Here is a 19783-nt window from a genome sequence, read left to right on the forward strand (position 1 = left end):
ATTCAAAACTTCATCACGGTCATTTTGTACGCCATCTTGGAATTCAAAATTCTAAATAATTTTTGCATAGATACTTAAGCTCCAGAAACAAAGATAAGAGATTTTTTTTTGTGATTTGATTTGATTTTGTGATTTGAAGTGAAATTTGTCCAAGGCCATCGGATAATCGAGTTTGCACTGCACTGAGAATTGATGAATTGGTATTCCAAGGTTCATTAAATACGAACTCAAAAATTCTCTGAATCAATCCTATTTTAATACTGAATTTCAAATCTTGATTATCATATTTTGAGTTGATGCTAAAGGTTAAACATGTGATACCAAATCGTTGTTCAATACAAGTATTGATTCCATAAGGATCTAAAATATTGATACTAAACCATACAAATATATTTATTTTTTTTTTAATTACTACATAATTCCAAAGCTCAGTAATGAGTTCAGAATTCGTATTTTCATCAATACTGAAATCAAAAATTTGGAATCCTTGATCCAATAGAAAAATAAGTTGCTTCATTACGTATCAAGGAAATCTCTACATCAATAATGTCATCTTGATTATTAAAATACCAATTTCTGATTCTTACTAAAGAATTCCAAAATAAATTTTCATGCGCTGTTTAGATAATCATTAGGAATTATCATACTGAAGAATAATTTGTAAAAGAATCAATAAATATTAAGCAATAAATATTCAACTATTCGAAATCTAACCAACTCTCCATAAAACCCCTTACAAACCACACCAAGTAGAACAGAGAACTGTCTCCAACCCTTCCCCCCACCCTAAAAAGTCACCCCACCAAACCCAAGTCTCCCCGGATCTACTCCGTTGGTGGCCTCTACCTGCCTGCCCCCTTCAATGCGGATCAGCTACAGCGTTGCATGACGCCGAGTCTCCGTGGAAACCCATACCTACACCGTAATAAATCAAAAGTTTCTCCCAATGTTCTGTGCGCCGAGGTATACCTACTACTGGCCACAGCAGAAATCAACATTTCCCAGAAGAGTCCGCACGGACTCGTGGACGGCGAAATTGGAGAAAGTTTTGTCGGGGCAGAATTTGTAATTTTTGCACCATGGATGCGGTTTCGGTCCCCCCTCTTGGTTGCGAACAATTCAATTTTTGTGTTTTATTACTTTTCAAGTTTTTTTTTTCGTTTGCGGTTACGGTTGAGGACGATGGAGTGGAGCATGTTCTGTTTTGATGAAGGAAATTTAACAGGGAAAATATAGGGTTGTTTGGAGGTGTTGGGATATCTCAAGAATCAATTCTAAATGTGTATCAATTGTCCCAACTAATTCTGCCAGCACTGTACGAGAATGATTCCTCCAGCGAAGTTCAGAATCGGCTGACCCAGTTTGGTGCCCAGGCGTGAACGGATATTCCACGTGGTTTAATTGGTGCAATTGTGGTGTTTTTTTTTTGCAGATGGACTGTTCCTCTGTGTGTTCCGTAACCGAATGGTGCTAATTGATTCGTCTCACCGATACGTCTGTATGACTTTGAAGGGATTTGAAGTAAGTTTTTTGCTTTTATTGGGAAAAGTTTTGTATTAATTCTTTAAATTACTTTGAGACAGATACTTCAATGTTTTTGCTTCGATTCTCTTGATAAATATCAGAATAACTTTTAAGATTCTTCCTAAATTGAAATTTGTTCATCTCTTGAACATCTTAAGAGCGAGTTTTTCACCAATGTGTAACAGGTCGTATCGAGGTTCTCCGATTTGGATGAAACTTTCAGCGTTTGTTTGTCTATGCATGAGATGAAAATTTGATTGGAAAATTGCCATTTAGAATGAATTAAAATATTGTTTAACAATTTGTTGGATTATGGGTAAAACAGGTTTTCGCCTACTTGATACAGCATTTGACGTATTGATCATAGGGTAAATAAAATCTATTACTTTTTTCAATAATGTTTTATTTAATTATTTTTTAAATCAAAATTACAACTCCAATACTTCTAACTTACGTGAAATTGTCAGAGGATTCCGAATGTGTGTGTGTGTGTGTGTGGTCCAATCCAATACCCGCTAATCGGTAGCGAAATTATGGGAAAGTATAATTTGTATCAGACTGTGTACATGCCGAATGCTGATACAGCTTATCTCAGTCCCGGGTATTAGGTGGTGATAGCCCTCGCGCTGCTTCCAACGACCCATTTCAGAATGACAGAGCTCCTTGCGGTCCAATTCCGAGGTCGCTGGGCATTGTTCGACCCCGCCTAAACATAGAAGCAAGCATCTGAAGGAAACTCGATCTATATTTAGACTCCCAATCCCCTCAGGCAAATCAGGGATCAGCGCGTATTTAATAACATAAGAAGAAGAGATAACATGTTTCAACACTACGGATCAATTCACTGCTAGAGAGTAAACCTTCTGATGGCCGACTGCTTAGCGTCCCAGACCACCACCAATCCAAAGGTGTGAATTCGAATCCCACCTGATTCATTTTAGTTTTTATTCATATTCAAATTCCTGATTCCAAATTTCAAAGGTACCGACCGGGATTTGATCCCTGAACCTCCTGCTTGGGAGACAGAAGCCGTAACCATTAAGCCACGGAGCCGGTTAAATTGTAAGAGGATTCCGAATATGACAAAATTGAGACCAAAAAGTGCCGTCTTCTTGGCCTACAGGGCAAAAAAACTAACGTTGTAAGTTGTTTGTTCTAGAAAAATTTAAAAACTATGAGAAAAACTGCGATTGGCCAAAAAGTTAATACCATAGGCTTATAGTGCATGAAATTACCTATCTTTTGACCTATAGGAGTATGGGTGTTGGAGGCTGTTGGAAAAAGATATTAAGGTTTTAAAAAAAACCATTTTTAACAGTAATTTGCAAAAGCTATGAGAAAAAGTCTGACCAATCCTGGATATCTATAGCACATTTTGAAGTGCTTCTAAAGACCTTTCGAATGCAACTAAGAGAGTTGGAATTGATGAAGTTTTACGGAAATGCGAGTAATTTTAAGATTTTTTATGTTTTTTCGACCTCAAACTTCAAAGCTCGTTTTACCCCACTTCCCTTTGTCGTAGAGGGCTCATATTTGGCATGAGTTCATCTCATGCATTGACAAACAAACGCTGAAAGTTTCATCCAAATCGGAGAACCTCGATACGACCTCTAGAACAAACCGAGCAATATTTACAAATACTGCCTCAAGAACTTCTAAAGGATACAATCCAGCGTTGCTTCCTTTAAGAAATCCAAAGTCTACTTCCAACTCACTTCAATTAAAAACTATGACTAGTTTCAACTCCCCTTTTTCGAATCTCTCTGTTTTGCTACACAGCTTCCTTCAGAACCTCAAAACGGAACGCGCTGTTCAGTCGTCGTAAAATTAACGTAATTCTCATGCTTCAGTCTAATACCATCCTAGAAGTATAATACGTTTTCCGAACAACAAGTTCCGGACTATTTTAGACCAAGAAGAAGACGAAAAGAATAGGCGCAGAACTTGGGAGCAAAACAAAATTTGAATACCGAGTACCAAACCGGTTCCCGAGCATAAAACTGTGTTAAATCTTTGCGTTGATTCCTCAAAGCAGGGAATTCCTTGTTTCTTCCTGAAGAAGGAAAGAAGACGCAAATCAGGAAGCAAGAGTCATGTTCTATCTCATCTCTTCTTCTTCTCGATTTGCTCAGCTTGACCGGTTCCTAGCTCTTTTATGTTTTGTTTATGTTCTATGTTCTACGAGAGCGTAGAGATTCGTTGAAGATGATGATGGTGTTGGCGCTGATTCATACAGTTTGTACCGTTTGTTAGACTTTCGGCGGCACTTGTTTTGATGCTGGGTTGTCATTCATAGCCGTCAAGTGTTGAGTTTTGTTTACGGAAGCACTTACGATTTGTTGTTTTGGTTGGTGAGTGAGTAATCTATAATTTTAAGAAAAGTTCAAATTGTGTTCCAACCTTGTGGAATTGTTCTTCCGAAATATAGAGTTTCAATTTATCCTGCAAGGTAATTCCAACTACCGCCCATAAACTACAGCCCCCACATTCACGCAACCTGCTCAACATTGTCCAATCTGCTCGCTCCGGAAGCTTCCCCCTCTCAGCGGAAACAGGGCCAAAACACCGGCAGACCCCGCACAGCAGGAGAATTACGACCTGCCCGACCGGAGTCCAACTGGGTCAAGTCCGTGCCAAAAAGCCGAAAAGCTCCAACGCTTGCAACTGGTCCTAGGTCAACCCAGCACCGTCAGTTCCGGTGGCGCTGCTGCACAAAAGTTGTGTGTCCTAGGGGCGGAGCCTTAACGGAGCAGGAAGTTGCACAGCAAAATGAAATAAATTTGCGGAAAATGGCAATCACATGCACCAGGGGACACACAAATGGGACTTGGTCGACGTTGGCGTCGTCGGGCAGGATGTTTGGAATGGGTTTTTGAATTGGATGGGGAGAAACGAGTTGTAATTACTGGGGAAAATCGCTGTGATTTTTGAATTTTGGATCTTATGATTTGGTAAGAAAGACCTTAAATGTTTTTTTTTCATTTTGGTAATTTTTAGGTCATTTAGGCCATTTCGGTTATTTTGGTCATTTTGGTATTTTTTGTCATTTAGGTCCTTTAGGTAATTTTGGTCATTTTGGTCATTTTGGTCATTTTGGTCATTTTGGTATTTTTTGTCATTTAGGTCATTTTGGTCCTTTTGGTCATTTTGGTCATTTTGGTCATTTTGGTCATTTTGGTCATTTTGATCATTTTGGTCATTTTGGTCATTTTGGTCATTTTGGTCATTTTGGTCATTTTGGTCCTTTTGGTCATTTTGGTCATTTTGGTCATTTTGGTCATTTTGGTCATTTTGGTCATTTAGGTCATTTAGGTCATTCAGGCCATTTTGGCCATTTTGGTCATTTTGGCCATTTTGGTCATTTTGGTCATTTTGATCATTTTGGTCATTTTGGTATTTTTTGTCATTTAGGTCATTTAGGTCATTCAGGTCATTTTGGTCATTTTGCCCATTTTGGTCATTTTGGTCATTTTGGTCATTTTGGCCATTTTGGTCATTTTGGTCATTTTGGTCATTTTGGTCATTTTGGTCATTTTGGTCCTTTTGGTCATTTTGGTCATTTTGGTCATTTTGGTCATTTTGGTCATTTTGGTCATTTTGGTCATTTTGGTCATTTAGGTCATTAGGTCATTTAGGTCATTCAGGTCATTTTGGCCATTTTGGTCATTTTGGTCATTTTGGTCATTTTGGTCATTTTGGTCATTTTGGTCATTTTGGTCATTTTGGTCATTTTGGTCCTTTTGGTCATTTTGGTCATTTTGGTCATTTTGGTCATTTTGGTCATTTTGGTCATTTTGGTCATTTTGGTCATTTTGGTCATTTTGGTCATTTTGATCATTTTGGTCATTTTGGTCATTTTGGTCATTTTGGTTATTTTGGTCATTTTGGTCATTTTGGTCATTTTGGTCATTTTGGTCATTTTGGTCATTTTGGTTAGAGAGCCTATATGGAGAGGCGAAATGTCACTCTCAGGGTTCCAATCGAACTGTCAAATCGGGGTTCCAATCGAGCAACAAGGTCATGTAAGAACAAGGTCGGAATCAATTTAAAATCATTTTGGCAAAAAACGAGACTTATAACAATCAAAAGTATTGTAAAACTGTTGTTGATAATAATCTGATAGTTTTTGTTATGTTTGTGCTTGTTCGGTACAAGAAATGTGCCAGCACCAAAGAAAAACTACAAGTTTTTCAACCTTAAATTTGAATGACTTTGAGTGTTTGAAATTTCTCCCAGAACATTTCATTTCCCTATGTAGGTCCCTAATTTTGGTCATTTAGGTCATTTTGATCATTTTGATCATTTTGGTATTTTTTGTCATTTAGGTCATTTAGGTCATTCAGGTCATTTAGGTCATTTTGGTCCTTTTGGTCATTTTGGTTATTTTGGTCATTTTGGTCATTTTGGTCATTTTGTCATTTTGGTCATTTTAGCAATTTTGGCCATTTTGTCAATTTTGTCAATTTTGTCAATTTTGTCAATTTTGTCAATTTTGTCAATTTTGTCAATTTTGTCAATTTTGTCAATTTTGTCAATTTTGTCAATTTTGTCAATTTTGTCAATTTTGTCAATTTTGTCAATTTTGTCAATTTTGTCAATTTTGTCAATTTTGTCAATTTTGTCAATTTTGTCAATTTTGTCAATTTTGTCAATTTTGTCAATTTTGTCAATTTTGTCAATTTTGTCAATTTTGTCAATTTTGTCAATTTTGTCAATTTTGTCAATTTTGTCAATTTTGTCAATTTTGTCAATTTTGTCAATTTTGTCAATTTTGTCAATTTTGTCAATTTTGTCAATTTTGTCAATTTTGTCAATTTTGTCAATTTTGTCAATTTTGTCAATTTTGTCAATTTTGTCAATTTTGTCAATTTTGTCAATTTTGTCAATTTTGTCAATTTTGTCAATTTTGTCAATTTTGTCAATTTTGTCAATTTTGTCAATTTAGTCAATTTTGTCAATTTTGTCAATTTTGTCAATTTTGTCAATTTTGTCAATTTTGTCAATTTTGTCAATTTTGTCAATTTTGTCAATTTTGTCAATTTTGTCAATTTTGTCAATTTTGTCAATTTTGTCAATTTTGTCAATTTTGTCAATTTTGTCAATTTTGTCAATTTTGTCAATTTTGTCAATTTTGTCAATTTTGTCAATTTTGTCAATTTTGTCAATTTTGTCGATTTTGTCAATTTTGTCAAATTTGTCAATTTTGTCAATTTTGTCAATTTTGTCAATTTTGTCAATTTTGTCAATTTTGTCAATTTTGTCAATTTTGTCAATTTTGTCAATTTTGTCAATTTTGTCAATTTTGTCAATTTTGTCAATTTTGTCAATTTTGTCAATTTTGTCAATTTTGTCAATTTTGTCAATTTTGTCAATTTTGTCAATTTTGTCATTTTTGTCAATTTTGTCAATTTTTTCAATTTTTTCAATTTTGTCAATTTTGTTAATTTTGTCAATTTTGTCAATTTTGTCAATTTTGTCAATTTTGTCAATTTTGTCAATTTTGTCAATTTTGTCAATTTTGTCAATTTTGTCAATTTTGCCAATTTTGTCAAATTGGTCAATTTGGTCAATTTGGTCAATTTGGTCAATTTTGTCAATTTTGATTTGAGTTTTTCCACTATTTTTAACTTTTATATTAGTATCTTTTTTGACTATTTAATTTTTTTGGATTTTTTCTACTTTCTTTAACTTTATTGTCTTTTTTTGCTTTTTTACTTCTTTGCCTTTTGTGGACTGCATTGGACTTTTTTGAACTAGTTTTTTACTTTTTAATACGTTTTTGTCATTTTTGTTACATTTGTCATTTGGACTTTTTTGAGTTTGTCGACTTTATTTCACATTTTTAGACTTATATGATTTTTTTTTAAATTTCAATTTTTTTTTACTTTTTCAATTTTTATGCTTTTGACTTTTTTTTTAACTTTTCTGGCTTTTATGAAATTTTTTTTTACTTTTTTCAAGTTTTTTTAACTTTTTTTTTATTTTGTTTTTTGTCTTTTGAGACTTTTTGACTTTTTTTTACATTTTTGATTATTTTGACTTTTATTTCTTTTTGGAATATTTTGGCTTTTTTGTTTTTACTTTTTTTTACTTTCTTTCAACTTTTTTTTTAACCTTTTTGAAACTTTTTTTTTAACTTGTTCAACTTTTTTTTAACTTTTTTAACTTTTTTTTACTTTTTAAACTTTTGCGTTTATTAGAAAATTTTTGGTTTTTTAAGACTTTTCGAATTTTTTACAGTTTTTTTCTTCTTTGACTTCTTTAACTTTCTATCTGTTTAATCTGTTTTGACTTTTTTTTTTTAATTTTTGAGTTTTTGAGTTTTTTTAATTTCTTTCAACTTTTTTTTTAGTTTTATGATTATTTTTTGACTTTTTTTTTGACTATTTTGCCTATTTTGACTTTTTAGACACTTTAGACTTTTTAGATTTTTTAGACTATATAGACTTTTTAGACATTTTAGACAAATTGGACTTTTTAGAATTTTTAGAGTTTTTAGAGTTTTTTGAGTTTTTAGAGTTTTTAGAGTTTTTAGAGTTTTTAGAGTTTTTAGAATTTTTAGACTTGTTAGAGTTTTTAGAGTTTTTAGAATTTTTGGACTTTTTAGAGTTTTTAAAGTTTTTAGAGTTTTTAGAGTTTTAAGAGTTTTTAAAGTTTTTAGACTTTAAGACTTTTACGACTTTTTTAATTTTTTTGACTTTTTGGACTCTTAAGACTTTTTAGACTATTTAGACTTTTTAAACATTTTAGACTTTTAAGATTTTTAGACTATTTAGACTTTTTAGACTTTTTAGACAATTTAGACTTTTTAGACTTTTCAGACTATTTAGAATTTTTAGAATTTTTAGAGTTTTTAGAGTTTTTAGAGTTTTTAGAGTTTTTAGAGTTTTTAGAATTTTTAGAATTTTTGGTCTTTTTAGAGTTTTTAGAGTTTTTAGAGTATTTAGAGTTTTTAGAGTTTTTAAAGTTTTTAGACTTTAAGACTTTTACGACTTTTTTAATTTTTTAGACTTTTTGGACTCTTTAGACTTTTTAGACTTTTTAGACTATTTAGACTTTTTAAACATTTTAGACTTTTAAGATTTTTTAGACTATTTAGACTTTTTAAACATTTTAGACAATTTAGACTTTTTAGACTTTTCAGACTTTTTAGACTTTTTAGAATTTTTAGAATTTTTAGAATTTTTAGAGTTTTTAGAGTTTTTAGAGTTTTTAGAGTTTTTAGAGTTTTTAGACTTTTTAGACTTTTTAGAGTTTTTAGAGTTTTTAGAGTTTTTAGAGTTTTTAGAGTTTGTAGAGTTTTTAGAGTATTTAGAGTTTTTAGAGTTTTTAGAGTTTTCAGAGTTCTTAGAGTTTTTAGAGTTTTTAGAGTTTTTAGAGTTTTTAGAGTTTTTAGAGTTTTTAGAGTTTTTAGAGTTTTTAGAGTTTTTAGAGTTTTTAGAGTTTTTAGAGTTTTTAGAGTTTTTAGAGTTTTTAGAGTTTTTAGAGTTTTTAGAGTTTTTAGAGTTTTTAGAGTTTTTAGAGTTTTTAGACTTTAGGACTTTATTAATTTTGTAGGCTTTTTGGACTCTTAAGACTTTTTAGACTTATTAAACTTTTTAGACTTTTTAGACTTTTTAGACTATTTAGACTTTTTAACGGTGCACATCAACCAGAGCTTTTGCACCCAGATTTTTGTTACAGACATTTTAGTATCCTCAAAACTACGGGTACTATCGAAATATTTTTATATTCATCCCCTAAAGTACTGTCCACCAAGTAATTTACAGCAAAGTTTCAGTAATTTTACAATACCATAGTTGCAGGATTGGGTCCGCAAGTTTGACAATTTTGGTATAGGAAGACAACAACTTCCTTCGTTGCTGTGCACCCTTAAACATTTTAGACTTTTTAGACTTCTTAGACCTGTTAGACTTTTTAAAACATTTTAGACTTTTTTTCCTGTTTTGACGAATTTATATCTCAAAATGTGGAATACCTCTTAAGTAGATACGATTCTCACATTAGTTCCACTCTATTTACAACCCTCTCCAGCAAAAAGGACCTCTTCTACACACTTCTCGGGAAAGGATTCCAACCAACACAGCGACACCATTTATCACAAATACTTCAAAATCAACCCTATCGTACGTACTCGTACTCCGTCTCCAGAAGCTCTGCAGGGCTCCGAGCCGCCTCAGCCGGCGGCGGCGGCTCGACGAAACCAGGCCACGTGTATGGCCAGGCATGTTAGGACGAGTTTTACATTGTCGTACGATTCGCTCAATGTAATAACTCGTCCTGCTGCAATGTATTGGTATGTTGGCCCACGAGCATGCGCATTTCCAGGTTACCAGGTCGGTTACAAATGTCCCTTCCCCCCGACGACGACGATCGTCCTCGTCCTTTGCGGAACATGTTGGTTAAGGTCAAGAGGGGGACTGTTCTGCAGCAGCGATTCGAAAGGGGGACAAGTTCATGGGGTGTTTTGGTTGGGGCAATATTTTCCGAGCAAATTTGGGTTGGTGAATGGACACTAGATGGCGGCGCTGCATTTTCCAACAAACGAATATGATATTGTAGTTTTTTTTTTGATCGAATTTGCTTTGATTTTGCAGGAAAGACGATTTTTGCATAAGTTCTCAAAACATTTGGCAGGATTGCCAGTCTTGCAATCCATATAAATTTCAATTCTAATGTAGTCAGTTTGTACTAAACGTAATTGATACCAATATTTACAGAATTCTGACTTACTTAAGTCTTTATATCTCACTACAGTGTTGCCAGATTGCATTTTCACTTAAGTGTTCAAAACTATTGACAGGGTTGCCAGTTTTATTTTCTTTTTTTAAATTAAAATAAACAAACGAAGTTAATCAATAAGTTGGTCTTCTTTGAATTACTAAATCATCTAATTACAGTCACAAATCTCTCCAGTAACCACATTTGCATACTACCACAACAACCACAGTGACTTTTCCGGGGAAAAACCCAAATTTCCATCGTGGAATGAGCCTCTGAAAATTCACCAACCCCCTCTCAATCGGTAAACACACAGCTTTGCGGAGTAACGCCAACGCAATTCTACCAACCAAACTCTTCAGGATAGGTCAGGGTGCCACGTGGGTGGAAAAGGGGGAGGAGGGTGGTTGACCTACTTTCGTGAAGCAACACCACGGTTAGTAACAAACGGTAGGAATGCGGTGGAAGCCCCACAATGTGACTTTTTTCAAACCCTCTCCCCTTTGGGAATTTCGTGTAAAGTATGCGACACGAATACATTGAAACGAGGGAAAAGCACACGTGGAAAAAGTGTGTGAGTTTTTCTTTTGGAACGCACACAAGCAAAAAATACACTGTTTTTGTGAGGAAATTGCCGTTTTTAAAGCTGAAAAGCATGTAAAATTACAGAAAATCAATTGAATCTTGTTGAATATTGCATGCAAGTTTCACAAAATTGTACGCAACTTTGTCATATTTTGTTTACAAATGTCAATATTTTGTTGAAATTTTTCACAATTTCCAGTGTAATTTCCCCTTCTCAATTGTGTTAGTATCACTCCGTTACAGGTTTCTCACAACTACTCTCTCCCAAAACCAAACACAAACAACACTGTCGTGTCGGGCTGGAAAAGAGGGTCAAGCTCGGCATGGACCGTTTCGTGTCAAGTTCAGCTGGTCCTCTGGCGGGCGCTCCTGGCCGAATCGAGGTTAGGGTTTCGGGGGCAGTGTCAATGGGACACACTTACACCAACACACGCTTACATGATTCCTCTTCTTCTTTTTTTACGTTGTTGTTTTTTACAGCAGCACGGAAGTATTGATTTGGAGGCCGTCCTTTCTCCCTCCCCCCTTAGGGCATGGAAATTTGGACGGAATTGTGTGTCACTTGACCATTTTTTTTTGCGCTCAATTGTTCTTCTTTGAGTGATTTGCTGGGGCGAATTGGCCGCCAGATCGATTGGAATAGGTTTTCTGTTTTGGGTTGGAACCTCGGTTCAGTTGGACTTTTTTTTTTCTAACGGCTGCTCCTTTGGAATGTTGCTATCGTGTAATAATATTGATTGGGGGTATTTTTAGAGTGCTGGTGGAACAACATGCCACGGTATGAACCGAGGGAATTTGCCACCCCACGTTGTTTCAATTTGTATTTTGTAAATAATTTAAATTATGATTCACAACAAGCAAATTTGTTAAGCTATTTGAGTTACATTTTCACTATTGCCACCGTCGATTTTTTTCTCGTGAGTTATTTCAAAATTTGAAGAAAGATTATTTTAAATTTTAGCAATTAATTTTACTAAATTGATACCCTCCACTGCACAATATTTCTTCAAATTTAATATTATAATTATGTTTAAAAATATGTCATCTTAAAAAACTTTATATTTTGTGTTGTTATTTTTGCTGTACCACCAAATTTGATTGATTTCACAAAGCAAATGCACACATTGCCAGTCTATAAAAACTAGCAAATTATTAATGATTTAAATGTATTAGTAATCAGGGTGACCACTCAAATACCATTTTTGACCTTTTCCGACTTTTCTAGAACCTTAAATAATAGGCATTTGTTACCCAATGTTTGATTGCAAATCAAAAACTGAAAATAAAAAGCAAATACGAACCATTGAAACAAATTCCTTAAAACAAACAAAATAGGAAAATTACAGTACAAATCTAGAGTTTTTTTTTTTTTGAATGGTTTCTATAAACATATAAAAGACAATAGCTTATACCTTTTCAAAAAAAAAAAAAAAAAAGCTCTAGAAACATAAACAAAACAACAAATTAATAAAACAAATAATTCAAAAATGTAAGCACTCATTATTTTGATTCAGAAATAAATCTTAAACAATCGGTCTTTTGAAAAAATATTCAAAAGCTTTTCTTTAAGTTTCATTTTGGAAATTGACGATCATCTTGAATTTAACATTTTTGTTTGAAAAGAGTAGAGGAAGAAAAATAGTTTAGAAACATTAAAATTAAAATTGTACTACCTTTATTTTTTTTTTATTAAAAAAAACCTAAATTAGATTACAGTTGTGACTTTTGCAAATATTTTGTAGATCTTATTTTCAATTTACATATTATTGTTGATCAATCAGTATTGTAAAGTCATTATATGTTTTATTAAATATAAAAAATAATTCATGCTTTATCTAATTTTAATGCATTTTTTAAAGGCAAATCCTATAAAAATATTTGTATTGGCCTTAATAAAAATTTCCTGAATTATTTTGTAACTCTTACTCTTCAAATATTTTCAAGCTATTGCCAATTTTATTTCAAGTTTTTGACACTCCCCTTCCTTCAAAATTCCCCCAAAAATTACTGTCTTAAATTGAATTTTTTATTGAAAAAACTTTGAAATAAAAATAACTTTTACGGCTCGAAAAGTCAGGGGGAAAAAATATCAAAAAACTTCAAAATTTCAATGGCAATTGAAGTGCAATCAGGCGATATTCCACGCTCCATACAGAAACTTTTTTTGTTTGGACAATTGTCCTCGAAGGGGGGAGGGTCGGAGATTTCCAAAAAAGTGTCCACGTAGTTTATGGATGGTCCCTAGTTTAGTTTTTTCAATAAATTAAATCATCCTTCATCTACATTTTTGAACATGAAACAATCTTATAGGAATTCATTTTTTTTAATAAAAAATATTTGCAATGACCTTATACAATGTTGTCATTGCAAACAAAAATATAATACAAATAGCTATTGTCAGACTCTAGTTGGGATCATTTTCCAAATATTTAAGCAATGTGACAATATGAAACAGAATAATAACGTTAAGCTAGTCTTAATTGTTGAAATTTAAAAAGGCTTCTTCAAATTTTATATGTTGTCTCCCCTACCTCTTCAGATTTTCCTCAAAAAATCAAGGATTAAAAAAAATTATTCAATTTTTTTAGAATCGATTGCAAGCTATTTCGGAAAAAGTAAATAGTTTATCATGCATTTTTATTTCAATAAAAGCCCTTAAATCTGTGAAACTTAGAAAAAAATATCTTCACATTTTGAAAATCACAACACTTTAAATGTGCAAAATAATTCTATTTTTTTTGAGAGGTTGACAAAATATAACACCAGTTTTTAACATTAATGATCGGATCATTAGTTTCCAAAATATCACCGATTGAATTTTGGGGGCCGAATGTGTAGCACTTAGAAATACTCATTTATCTGAATTTATCTGAAATTTTATGCAACCAAAGGTCGGATCAACAATAACTATAAATAAAAATTGTAGAGATTTTTTTCAGCTATCAAATATATATTTTGCATAGATGGACGAGAATGGACACTATATAAAAAAAAGACTAATTTGCTGAAATTTTACCCTAAAGAAGGCTTAGACTCGATAACGGTGCATTTTTATCAAAAATTTACAAAAGCAGTTTTAGATTTAAAATTCAAGTTAACATCCAATAATGATTTTGGAAGCATTTTCGGGTAAATTTTCAATACTTTAAAAAAAAAAAACACATGTTTTTTTTTTCTTTTTACTTGAAAAAAAATGTTATCCCTCTACTGACCAATTTTTTTTTATTTTTCCCGTGTTCAGGAGGTCATTTTGAGCAACTTTTGTTCTACGGAAAACTTTACTTCTCTTGTTTTATGTTTTTTTTTTTGTTTTTTTTTGAGTGTTTTAATTTAAATTTATCTTATTTAGTTTATCTATGTTTTTGGTAGTATCTGGCCTATTCCATCACCTCAAATCATTACATTTTGCTAATTTGATTGTTTCATGTTTCAACAGTCACTTTTTAAATTTTTTGCTTGTTCTTACATTTTCTGCTATAAAATGGAACCATTATCATTTAAATTGCAAAAAAAAACAATGCGTAGGGGTATAGTCTGGGACACTAGAAAAATTACTGCATACTTCTTTTTACTTAAAATATAGGAAATGTTAGCAAAAAACACAGCCAAATTGACCCCTTAAAAAATTACAAAAACAATGGCAAAGTCGCATAAAACAAGTAAAACTTCCAACCCATACATTTTCGAAAATTTCAAGAGTTCTTCTTTCCAATGCTTTTTAAAAATCAAAAATTGGTTAGAAAAAATGGATTGCTGGCGATTTTTTAAATCAGAGCTTGTCTAAAGGCGGGGTTGATTTGTAGAGGTTGAAAGCTTCTGAAATTTTAGTTAAATTAACTGAAATAAATTTAAAATGCATTCCCCTGCGTTAAGAATAATTTTTAGCATTTTTGAGTTAATTCTAAAATAAGTTGAATTTCAATGAATTTTCGTTGCAAAAAGTTATTTATTCGCTAAAAATTTTAGTTTTCGGCTAATCTTTCATTTTTTTTTTAAACAAATGATTGCATATCAACTGTACGGGAGTGTAATGCATTTTCCAATGGTTTTTTTTTCATAAAACTGATGAAATACTGGCTTGTAATTTCAATTATTATTTACACAAAACGTTCGCCATACCTTATAGCTCAAAAGTTGCACTTTTTATTCACTAAAACTTATAAAAATGATAATTATTGAAAGGGGTATAAGTTTGTCAAACCCATTTATATAAAAAAGGAAAATTAAAATAAATTGATTTATTTTCAAATATTGCAAATAATCATCCCATTTATTAAAAATATATGTCTAAAACAGCATTTTCATTTTTGAATAAAAAAAACATAGTTAAATGAACGTAACATTTTAGGTCAAGCGCTCATATCGATTTTAGTGCAATTGTATATTGTAAAAAGAGTTACACAATTATTCTAGAGTTAAAAAATATTTTTCAAGCAAGTTTGCTCGGGACTCCCGAATTTTTGACAAAAAAAACACAAATTCAAAAAAAAAATCCGATTTATTGGCAAATTCCCTACTTTTTAGCGGTTTTCCCAATATCCCGACTGGAGTTTCTACCCTGTATTAGTGCAAACTACAATTCTCACTTTTTCGTTTGACACTTTTTTAGTCTGTACCCCGTTGGTTGGTCAAAGTCAAACTAAAAAGTGACGAACTGTCGACTTTTTACACGGCGCTCACGCACACTATCAAAACAAACGTTTGGTAGTGTGTGTGAACTCCGTGTAGAAAGGGGTGTCAAACTAAAAAGTGGCCCCGTTCGTTTGACAACAGTTGGTGTCAAACCATCGGGGTTCGAGTGTAGTTCACTAGTCAAGAATGACATTTGATATATATCATGCGGATTTAATTTGATAGTGTGTGTGCTCCAAATTCAAACGTTTTTTTGCATAAATTTGAAAATAATGAACAATTTGAAAACAGATTATTTCTATTGAGTACCAGAACTTTTTGAGATTTTTGTTTAATTTGAAATGTAAAAATTATCCAAATATTTTTTTTTGACGTTTATGATAATTCGGTTTAGTCAAAACTGATTGAATTTCTAATGAAAATCATATAATATTGATACAAACCGAATCATTTGTATTTTTACAGTTTTGCTGGTAAATAAATCTAGGTCATTCAACACTTGATTGGGTAGAGGTCAGTACTTTCAGATCTTTTTATTTAGAACATCTACATAATTTAGTAGATTTCGATGTTATATATTCAACATTGCTTTTATACATTATAAGACACGTTGTATTGAAATTTATTTTATCAAACTTAGTTACTACACTTGACTACACTCTCTAAAACTCTCTTATGTCTACCTGTCATTAGTAATCACGGTCATCAAAAACCAGGTCACAATACCAGCTCCACATTTCTCCTTGAAGATTCACAACAACAACAGCAATCATCACCACCTGTTTAAAATTAGGTCACATTTCGGAAAAACTCAGCAACAGCGCAACAATTTTCAAAGAATTTCGCAAAATCTGTACTCACCATCGGACGACCCTTCCGCATACGAGGACCCATCGTCCGCGGAGGTCGCTGCCGCCACCGCTCCGGAACCCGGAATCTTAATCTCAATCGGCTCGAGCGGCCCGACCGCTTCCTCCAGCGAACTGCACCCACTGCCGGAGCTGCTGGTGGCCGTGGCCAGCTCCGGAATCACCGCCGCCGCCGACGAGGACGACGGATGCAGGTCGATGAGGGCGGCCGCGGCCGCCACCGCATCGCTGGTAGAGTCGTCCAGATTGGCGGCGGCCGCCAGCTCGTGCAGGTCGGCGGAACTGGCCACGACGTTGAACTCGTCTTCGACGAGCGGGTTCGGGGCGGTCGTGGTGGAAATGAGGGAGTTGTTGGACAGGATGAGCTTGGAGGTCGTCATTGGGTTGTGGTGGTGGAGGTTGTGATGGTGGTTCATGGGGGCGGCTGGTTGGTGGATCAGCTCGTACAGGGACGAGGAGTTGGGGTCGGGAAGTTGGGAGGTGGTGATTAGGAGATTGCCGTGGAAGGGAGCGGAGCCGTAGATGATGTTCTTGGACGAGGACGATGACGGTGTCGTGGAGGAACTGGCCGCAGTTGAGGACGCTTCTTCGTGCATTTTGGCTGGTTTAGCTTCTTCCGGTTTGTATTTTTAACCTACTACTCTTGGGGATTCGCGAGGGGGGTTTTGGAACTTGAACACTTTGTAACTTTGTACTTGAGGGACGATTCTTCGAGACGTAGACGCGCGCGTTAGCCCGATTCCATCAGGTAGCACTGGACTGAATGGCGCTCGCAGATTCACCAACCTGAACCCGGACCATCATTCGGGTGTCGGGGTTGGACACTTCCTGGTCGTCGTCACCCACCCACATACATAGACATTTATGTACGACGCACTCTCACACTCACAAGACGGGAGACGATTCCCGAATCACCACTGAAAACGCACTCTCTTCCCGGGATTGTCGTGCGGGAGATGCAACAACTTGCACCAAAGAGTATATAGTTCAAGGTCAGGCCTGGTGTAACGCCAAGGAACTGCACCGCCGTAGGTAGGTCGGGGTCGGGGTCAGATTTTGCAGCAGCAGCTGTGGCCTCATTCCGGGGACACAAACACTAGCAGAATGGGTGGCGCCTCCATCACCCAATTTGGCCACACCAGGAACTACTATTTCAATACCCCGTCCGCTCCCGCTCCCGCAATCCCGCACAACCTTTCCGCACAAAATTCGCCAATCGAAATCCAAACCCCGTTTTCGCGTGTACACACATGCACGCACGCACACCAACACACAAAGCTGACCGACTGCCGCGCGATTCTACAAATTCGCAATAATAATCGCGAATTTCATTCTTCTTGGCTCTAAAATGCACAATACAAACACACGCGCCGCGCAACTGCGCACTTACACAACCGCGCTCAAACTCCCTTCCGCGTGTATGTATGACTGTTTGTGTGCGTGTTTGTCCCCTTCTTCTAATTCGGAAACCTGCTTAGCTTTTAGCGAAAAAGAACTTTTCAAAGTCGCAATCCAGAAAAAAAAACACGCACAATTAGCGCAACTTTTGACAGTAATCGCGCGCTTCCACACCGATTGCACTTTCACTATCACGCACGCAGAACAACAAATCGAAATCTCGAACGCGCGATAATTTCGGGAATAATCAACACCGAACTTGACAGAACAGAACCCACCGTCGAATATAGGTCTTTAGGCCACACTCTCGGCACACAGTTCTTAATTGTGGGGCCTGGTGTTGGTGGTTTGTCGTCGTCGTTTTTTTTCCTTCCCCAACACTGCCGCCGCCGCCGCCCTGACTGGTTTCACTCTCACTGCTGCTGCTGCACGGAACGGGATGGAACAGGGAGCCGACAACTAATACAGGCGTGCGATAAAGGGGGAGCGATTCTCTGAGAAATGATAATTTGTAAATTTTGATATTTTGGATTGCATCAAAAAATTACAAAAAAAATATTTTAAAATTGCTTATTTATAAAGGATTAGTTTTTTCATTCCTCACAAGTTTTAAAATAACACGAAAAATGAACTTTTGAATGAGACTTTTCCGATGGGTGTAACAATTTTGAGATCTAGCAACCAGGGTTGTAAAAATATCATACTTTCAGTTCTCAGCGCCTACAATTATCATGCCCGAAATATCATTTACCAATGGAGTACCCGACGCGATTGGTAGTGAACAATGTATTTCTTATGGAACGAACTGTCAAACTACCACTCGAATCGGGTATTCCATTTCCACTACCCTTCTCTCTATCGCGAAATTCTCAGGCAAAAAAATTGCTTTTCTCTATCTCGTGTTTACACAATCCCATTTGACATTATCTTTTCCTCTCTCATTCCCGCATCTACAATCATCCCCAAACCACAGAGCGTAGCCACAAAAGCCGCCACAAAACAAAAGTTGCTAACGCAATTTAACGGGACGTATTGCGTGGACGCGTTCTTTTATTGCGGTTTTCTCAGCAAACAAAAAAATCGTCGGCGAGTGTGCGTGAGCGAAGAAAAGAAGAGGAGTGATAAAAAAGAGAATTATCTTGCTTGCAATCACGAGCTAAAAGCAGAGTTCTCACATGCTATAGTAAAGGTCGCTATACCTTTTGATATTTTGGTGCAGGCATGGATGGAATAGTCGCATAAAAATCATTTTCGCTTGCGAACTTTCTTCCCCCGCTAAAGAGAGAGGAGCAAATCACTCAAAAGAAAATCGCTCCCGAACTTCTCCAAGAAATTCAATCTGTTGGTGATTTTTTTTAATTTCCTTGTTAGCGCCACTTAAAATTAATTATTTCGCTTTGTTTACACATATTGCCCATCTACAAAAAGTGAGAGGTCATTTTTCGACGTGTGACGTTACACTTGCAAGTGTAGTAGTGAAAAAGATGTTCCACTGAGTAATCCAGATAAGGATTTTGTCTTTTGTGGGCGAGAGAGGAGAGCCAGGAGAGTCTTTTGATGAACGTCCAAAGATTTTCTTTTGATGATGATTATTCCATCGCTGGGTGCAGGAATCATAAAACGATAGTTTTTTCGTTCACTCATTTACAACACTACTAGCAACCTTATCAAAAACATATTATTCTTCTCCCTTTAAAATTCTTGCCAAAATATCAGAAGAAAAAAAAAATATTTTCGTAAAACATGAAAAAAGTGCATTCAGAAGTCTTACTCACTGAAAACAATTTAAAAATCATATTCCTTCGTTGATAATCATTTTAAGCATGATGGGCTGGTTTAAAAATATTTTGATCAATGGTAAAATTCCGATGTACAGCTTTTTTTTCGAGAAAAACACAAGAAATATCTTCGATTCTTAGATATTTTGGAAACTAATTATTTTAAAGCTATTGGACTGGTAGAAGATGCGTTTTTCAAACCTTTTTGCCTTCAAATTTCATTTTTAATTTTTATATTTATGTTTGCAAATCATACAAATTTGAGAAAGGCACTAA

The 19783-nt window shown here is 34.7% G+C and overlaps 1 protein-coding gene across 3 annotated transcripts in view; it reads right to left on the reverse strand.

Moving 5' to 3' along the window:
* Positions 1 to 19102, reverse strand: part of LOC120418025 (nuclear hormone receptor FTZ-F1) — a 277913-nt gene extending 258811 nt beyond the window's left edge. Inside the window, exon 1 of one of the 3 annotated variants that reach the window (XM_052710822.1) lies at positions 16324 to 19102. In XM_052710822.1, the coding sequence (XP_052566782.1) occupies positions 16324 to 16927 (604 nt within the window). In that variant the 5' untranslated portion in view covers positions 16928 to 19102. The remainder of the gene's footprint in view (positions 1 to 16323) is intronic. The other 2 variants (XM_039580272.2, XM_039580269.2) reach the window with 2 other exon arrangements.
* Between the last annotated feature and the right edge of the window lie 681 nt (positions 19103 to 19783).

This window comes from Culex pipiens, chromosome 3 (genome assembly GCF_016801865.2).
Source record: "Culex pipiens pallens isolate TS chromosome 3, TS_CPP_V2, whole genome shotgun sequence".
Classification (NCBI taxonomy): domain Eukaryota; kingdom Metazoa; phylum Arthropoda; class Insecta; order Diptera; family Culicidae; genus Culex; species Culex pipiens.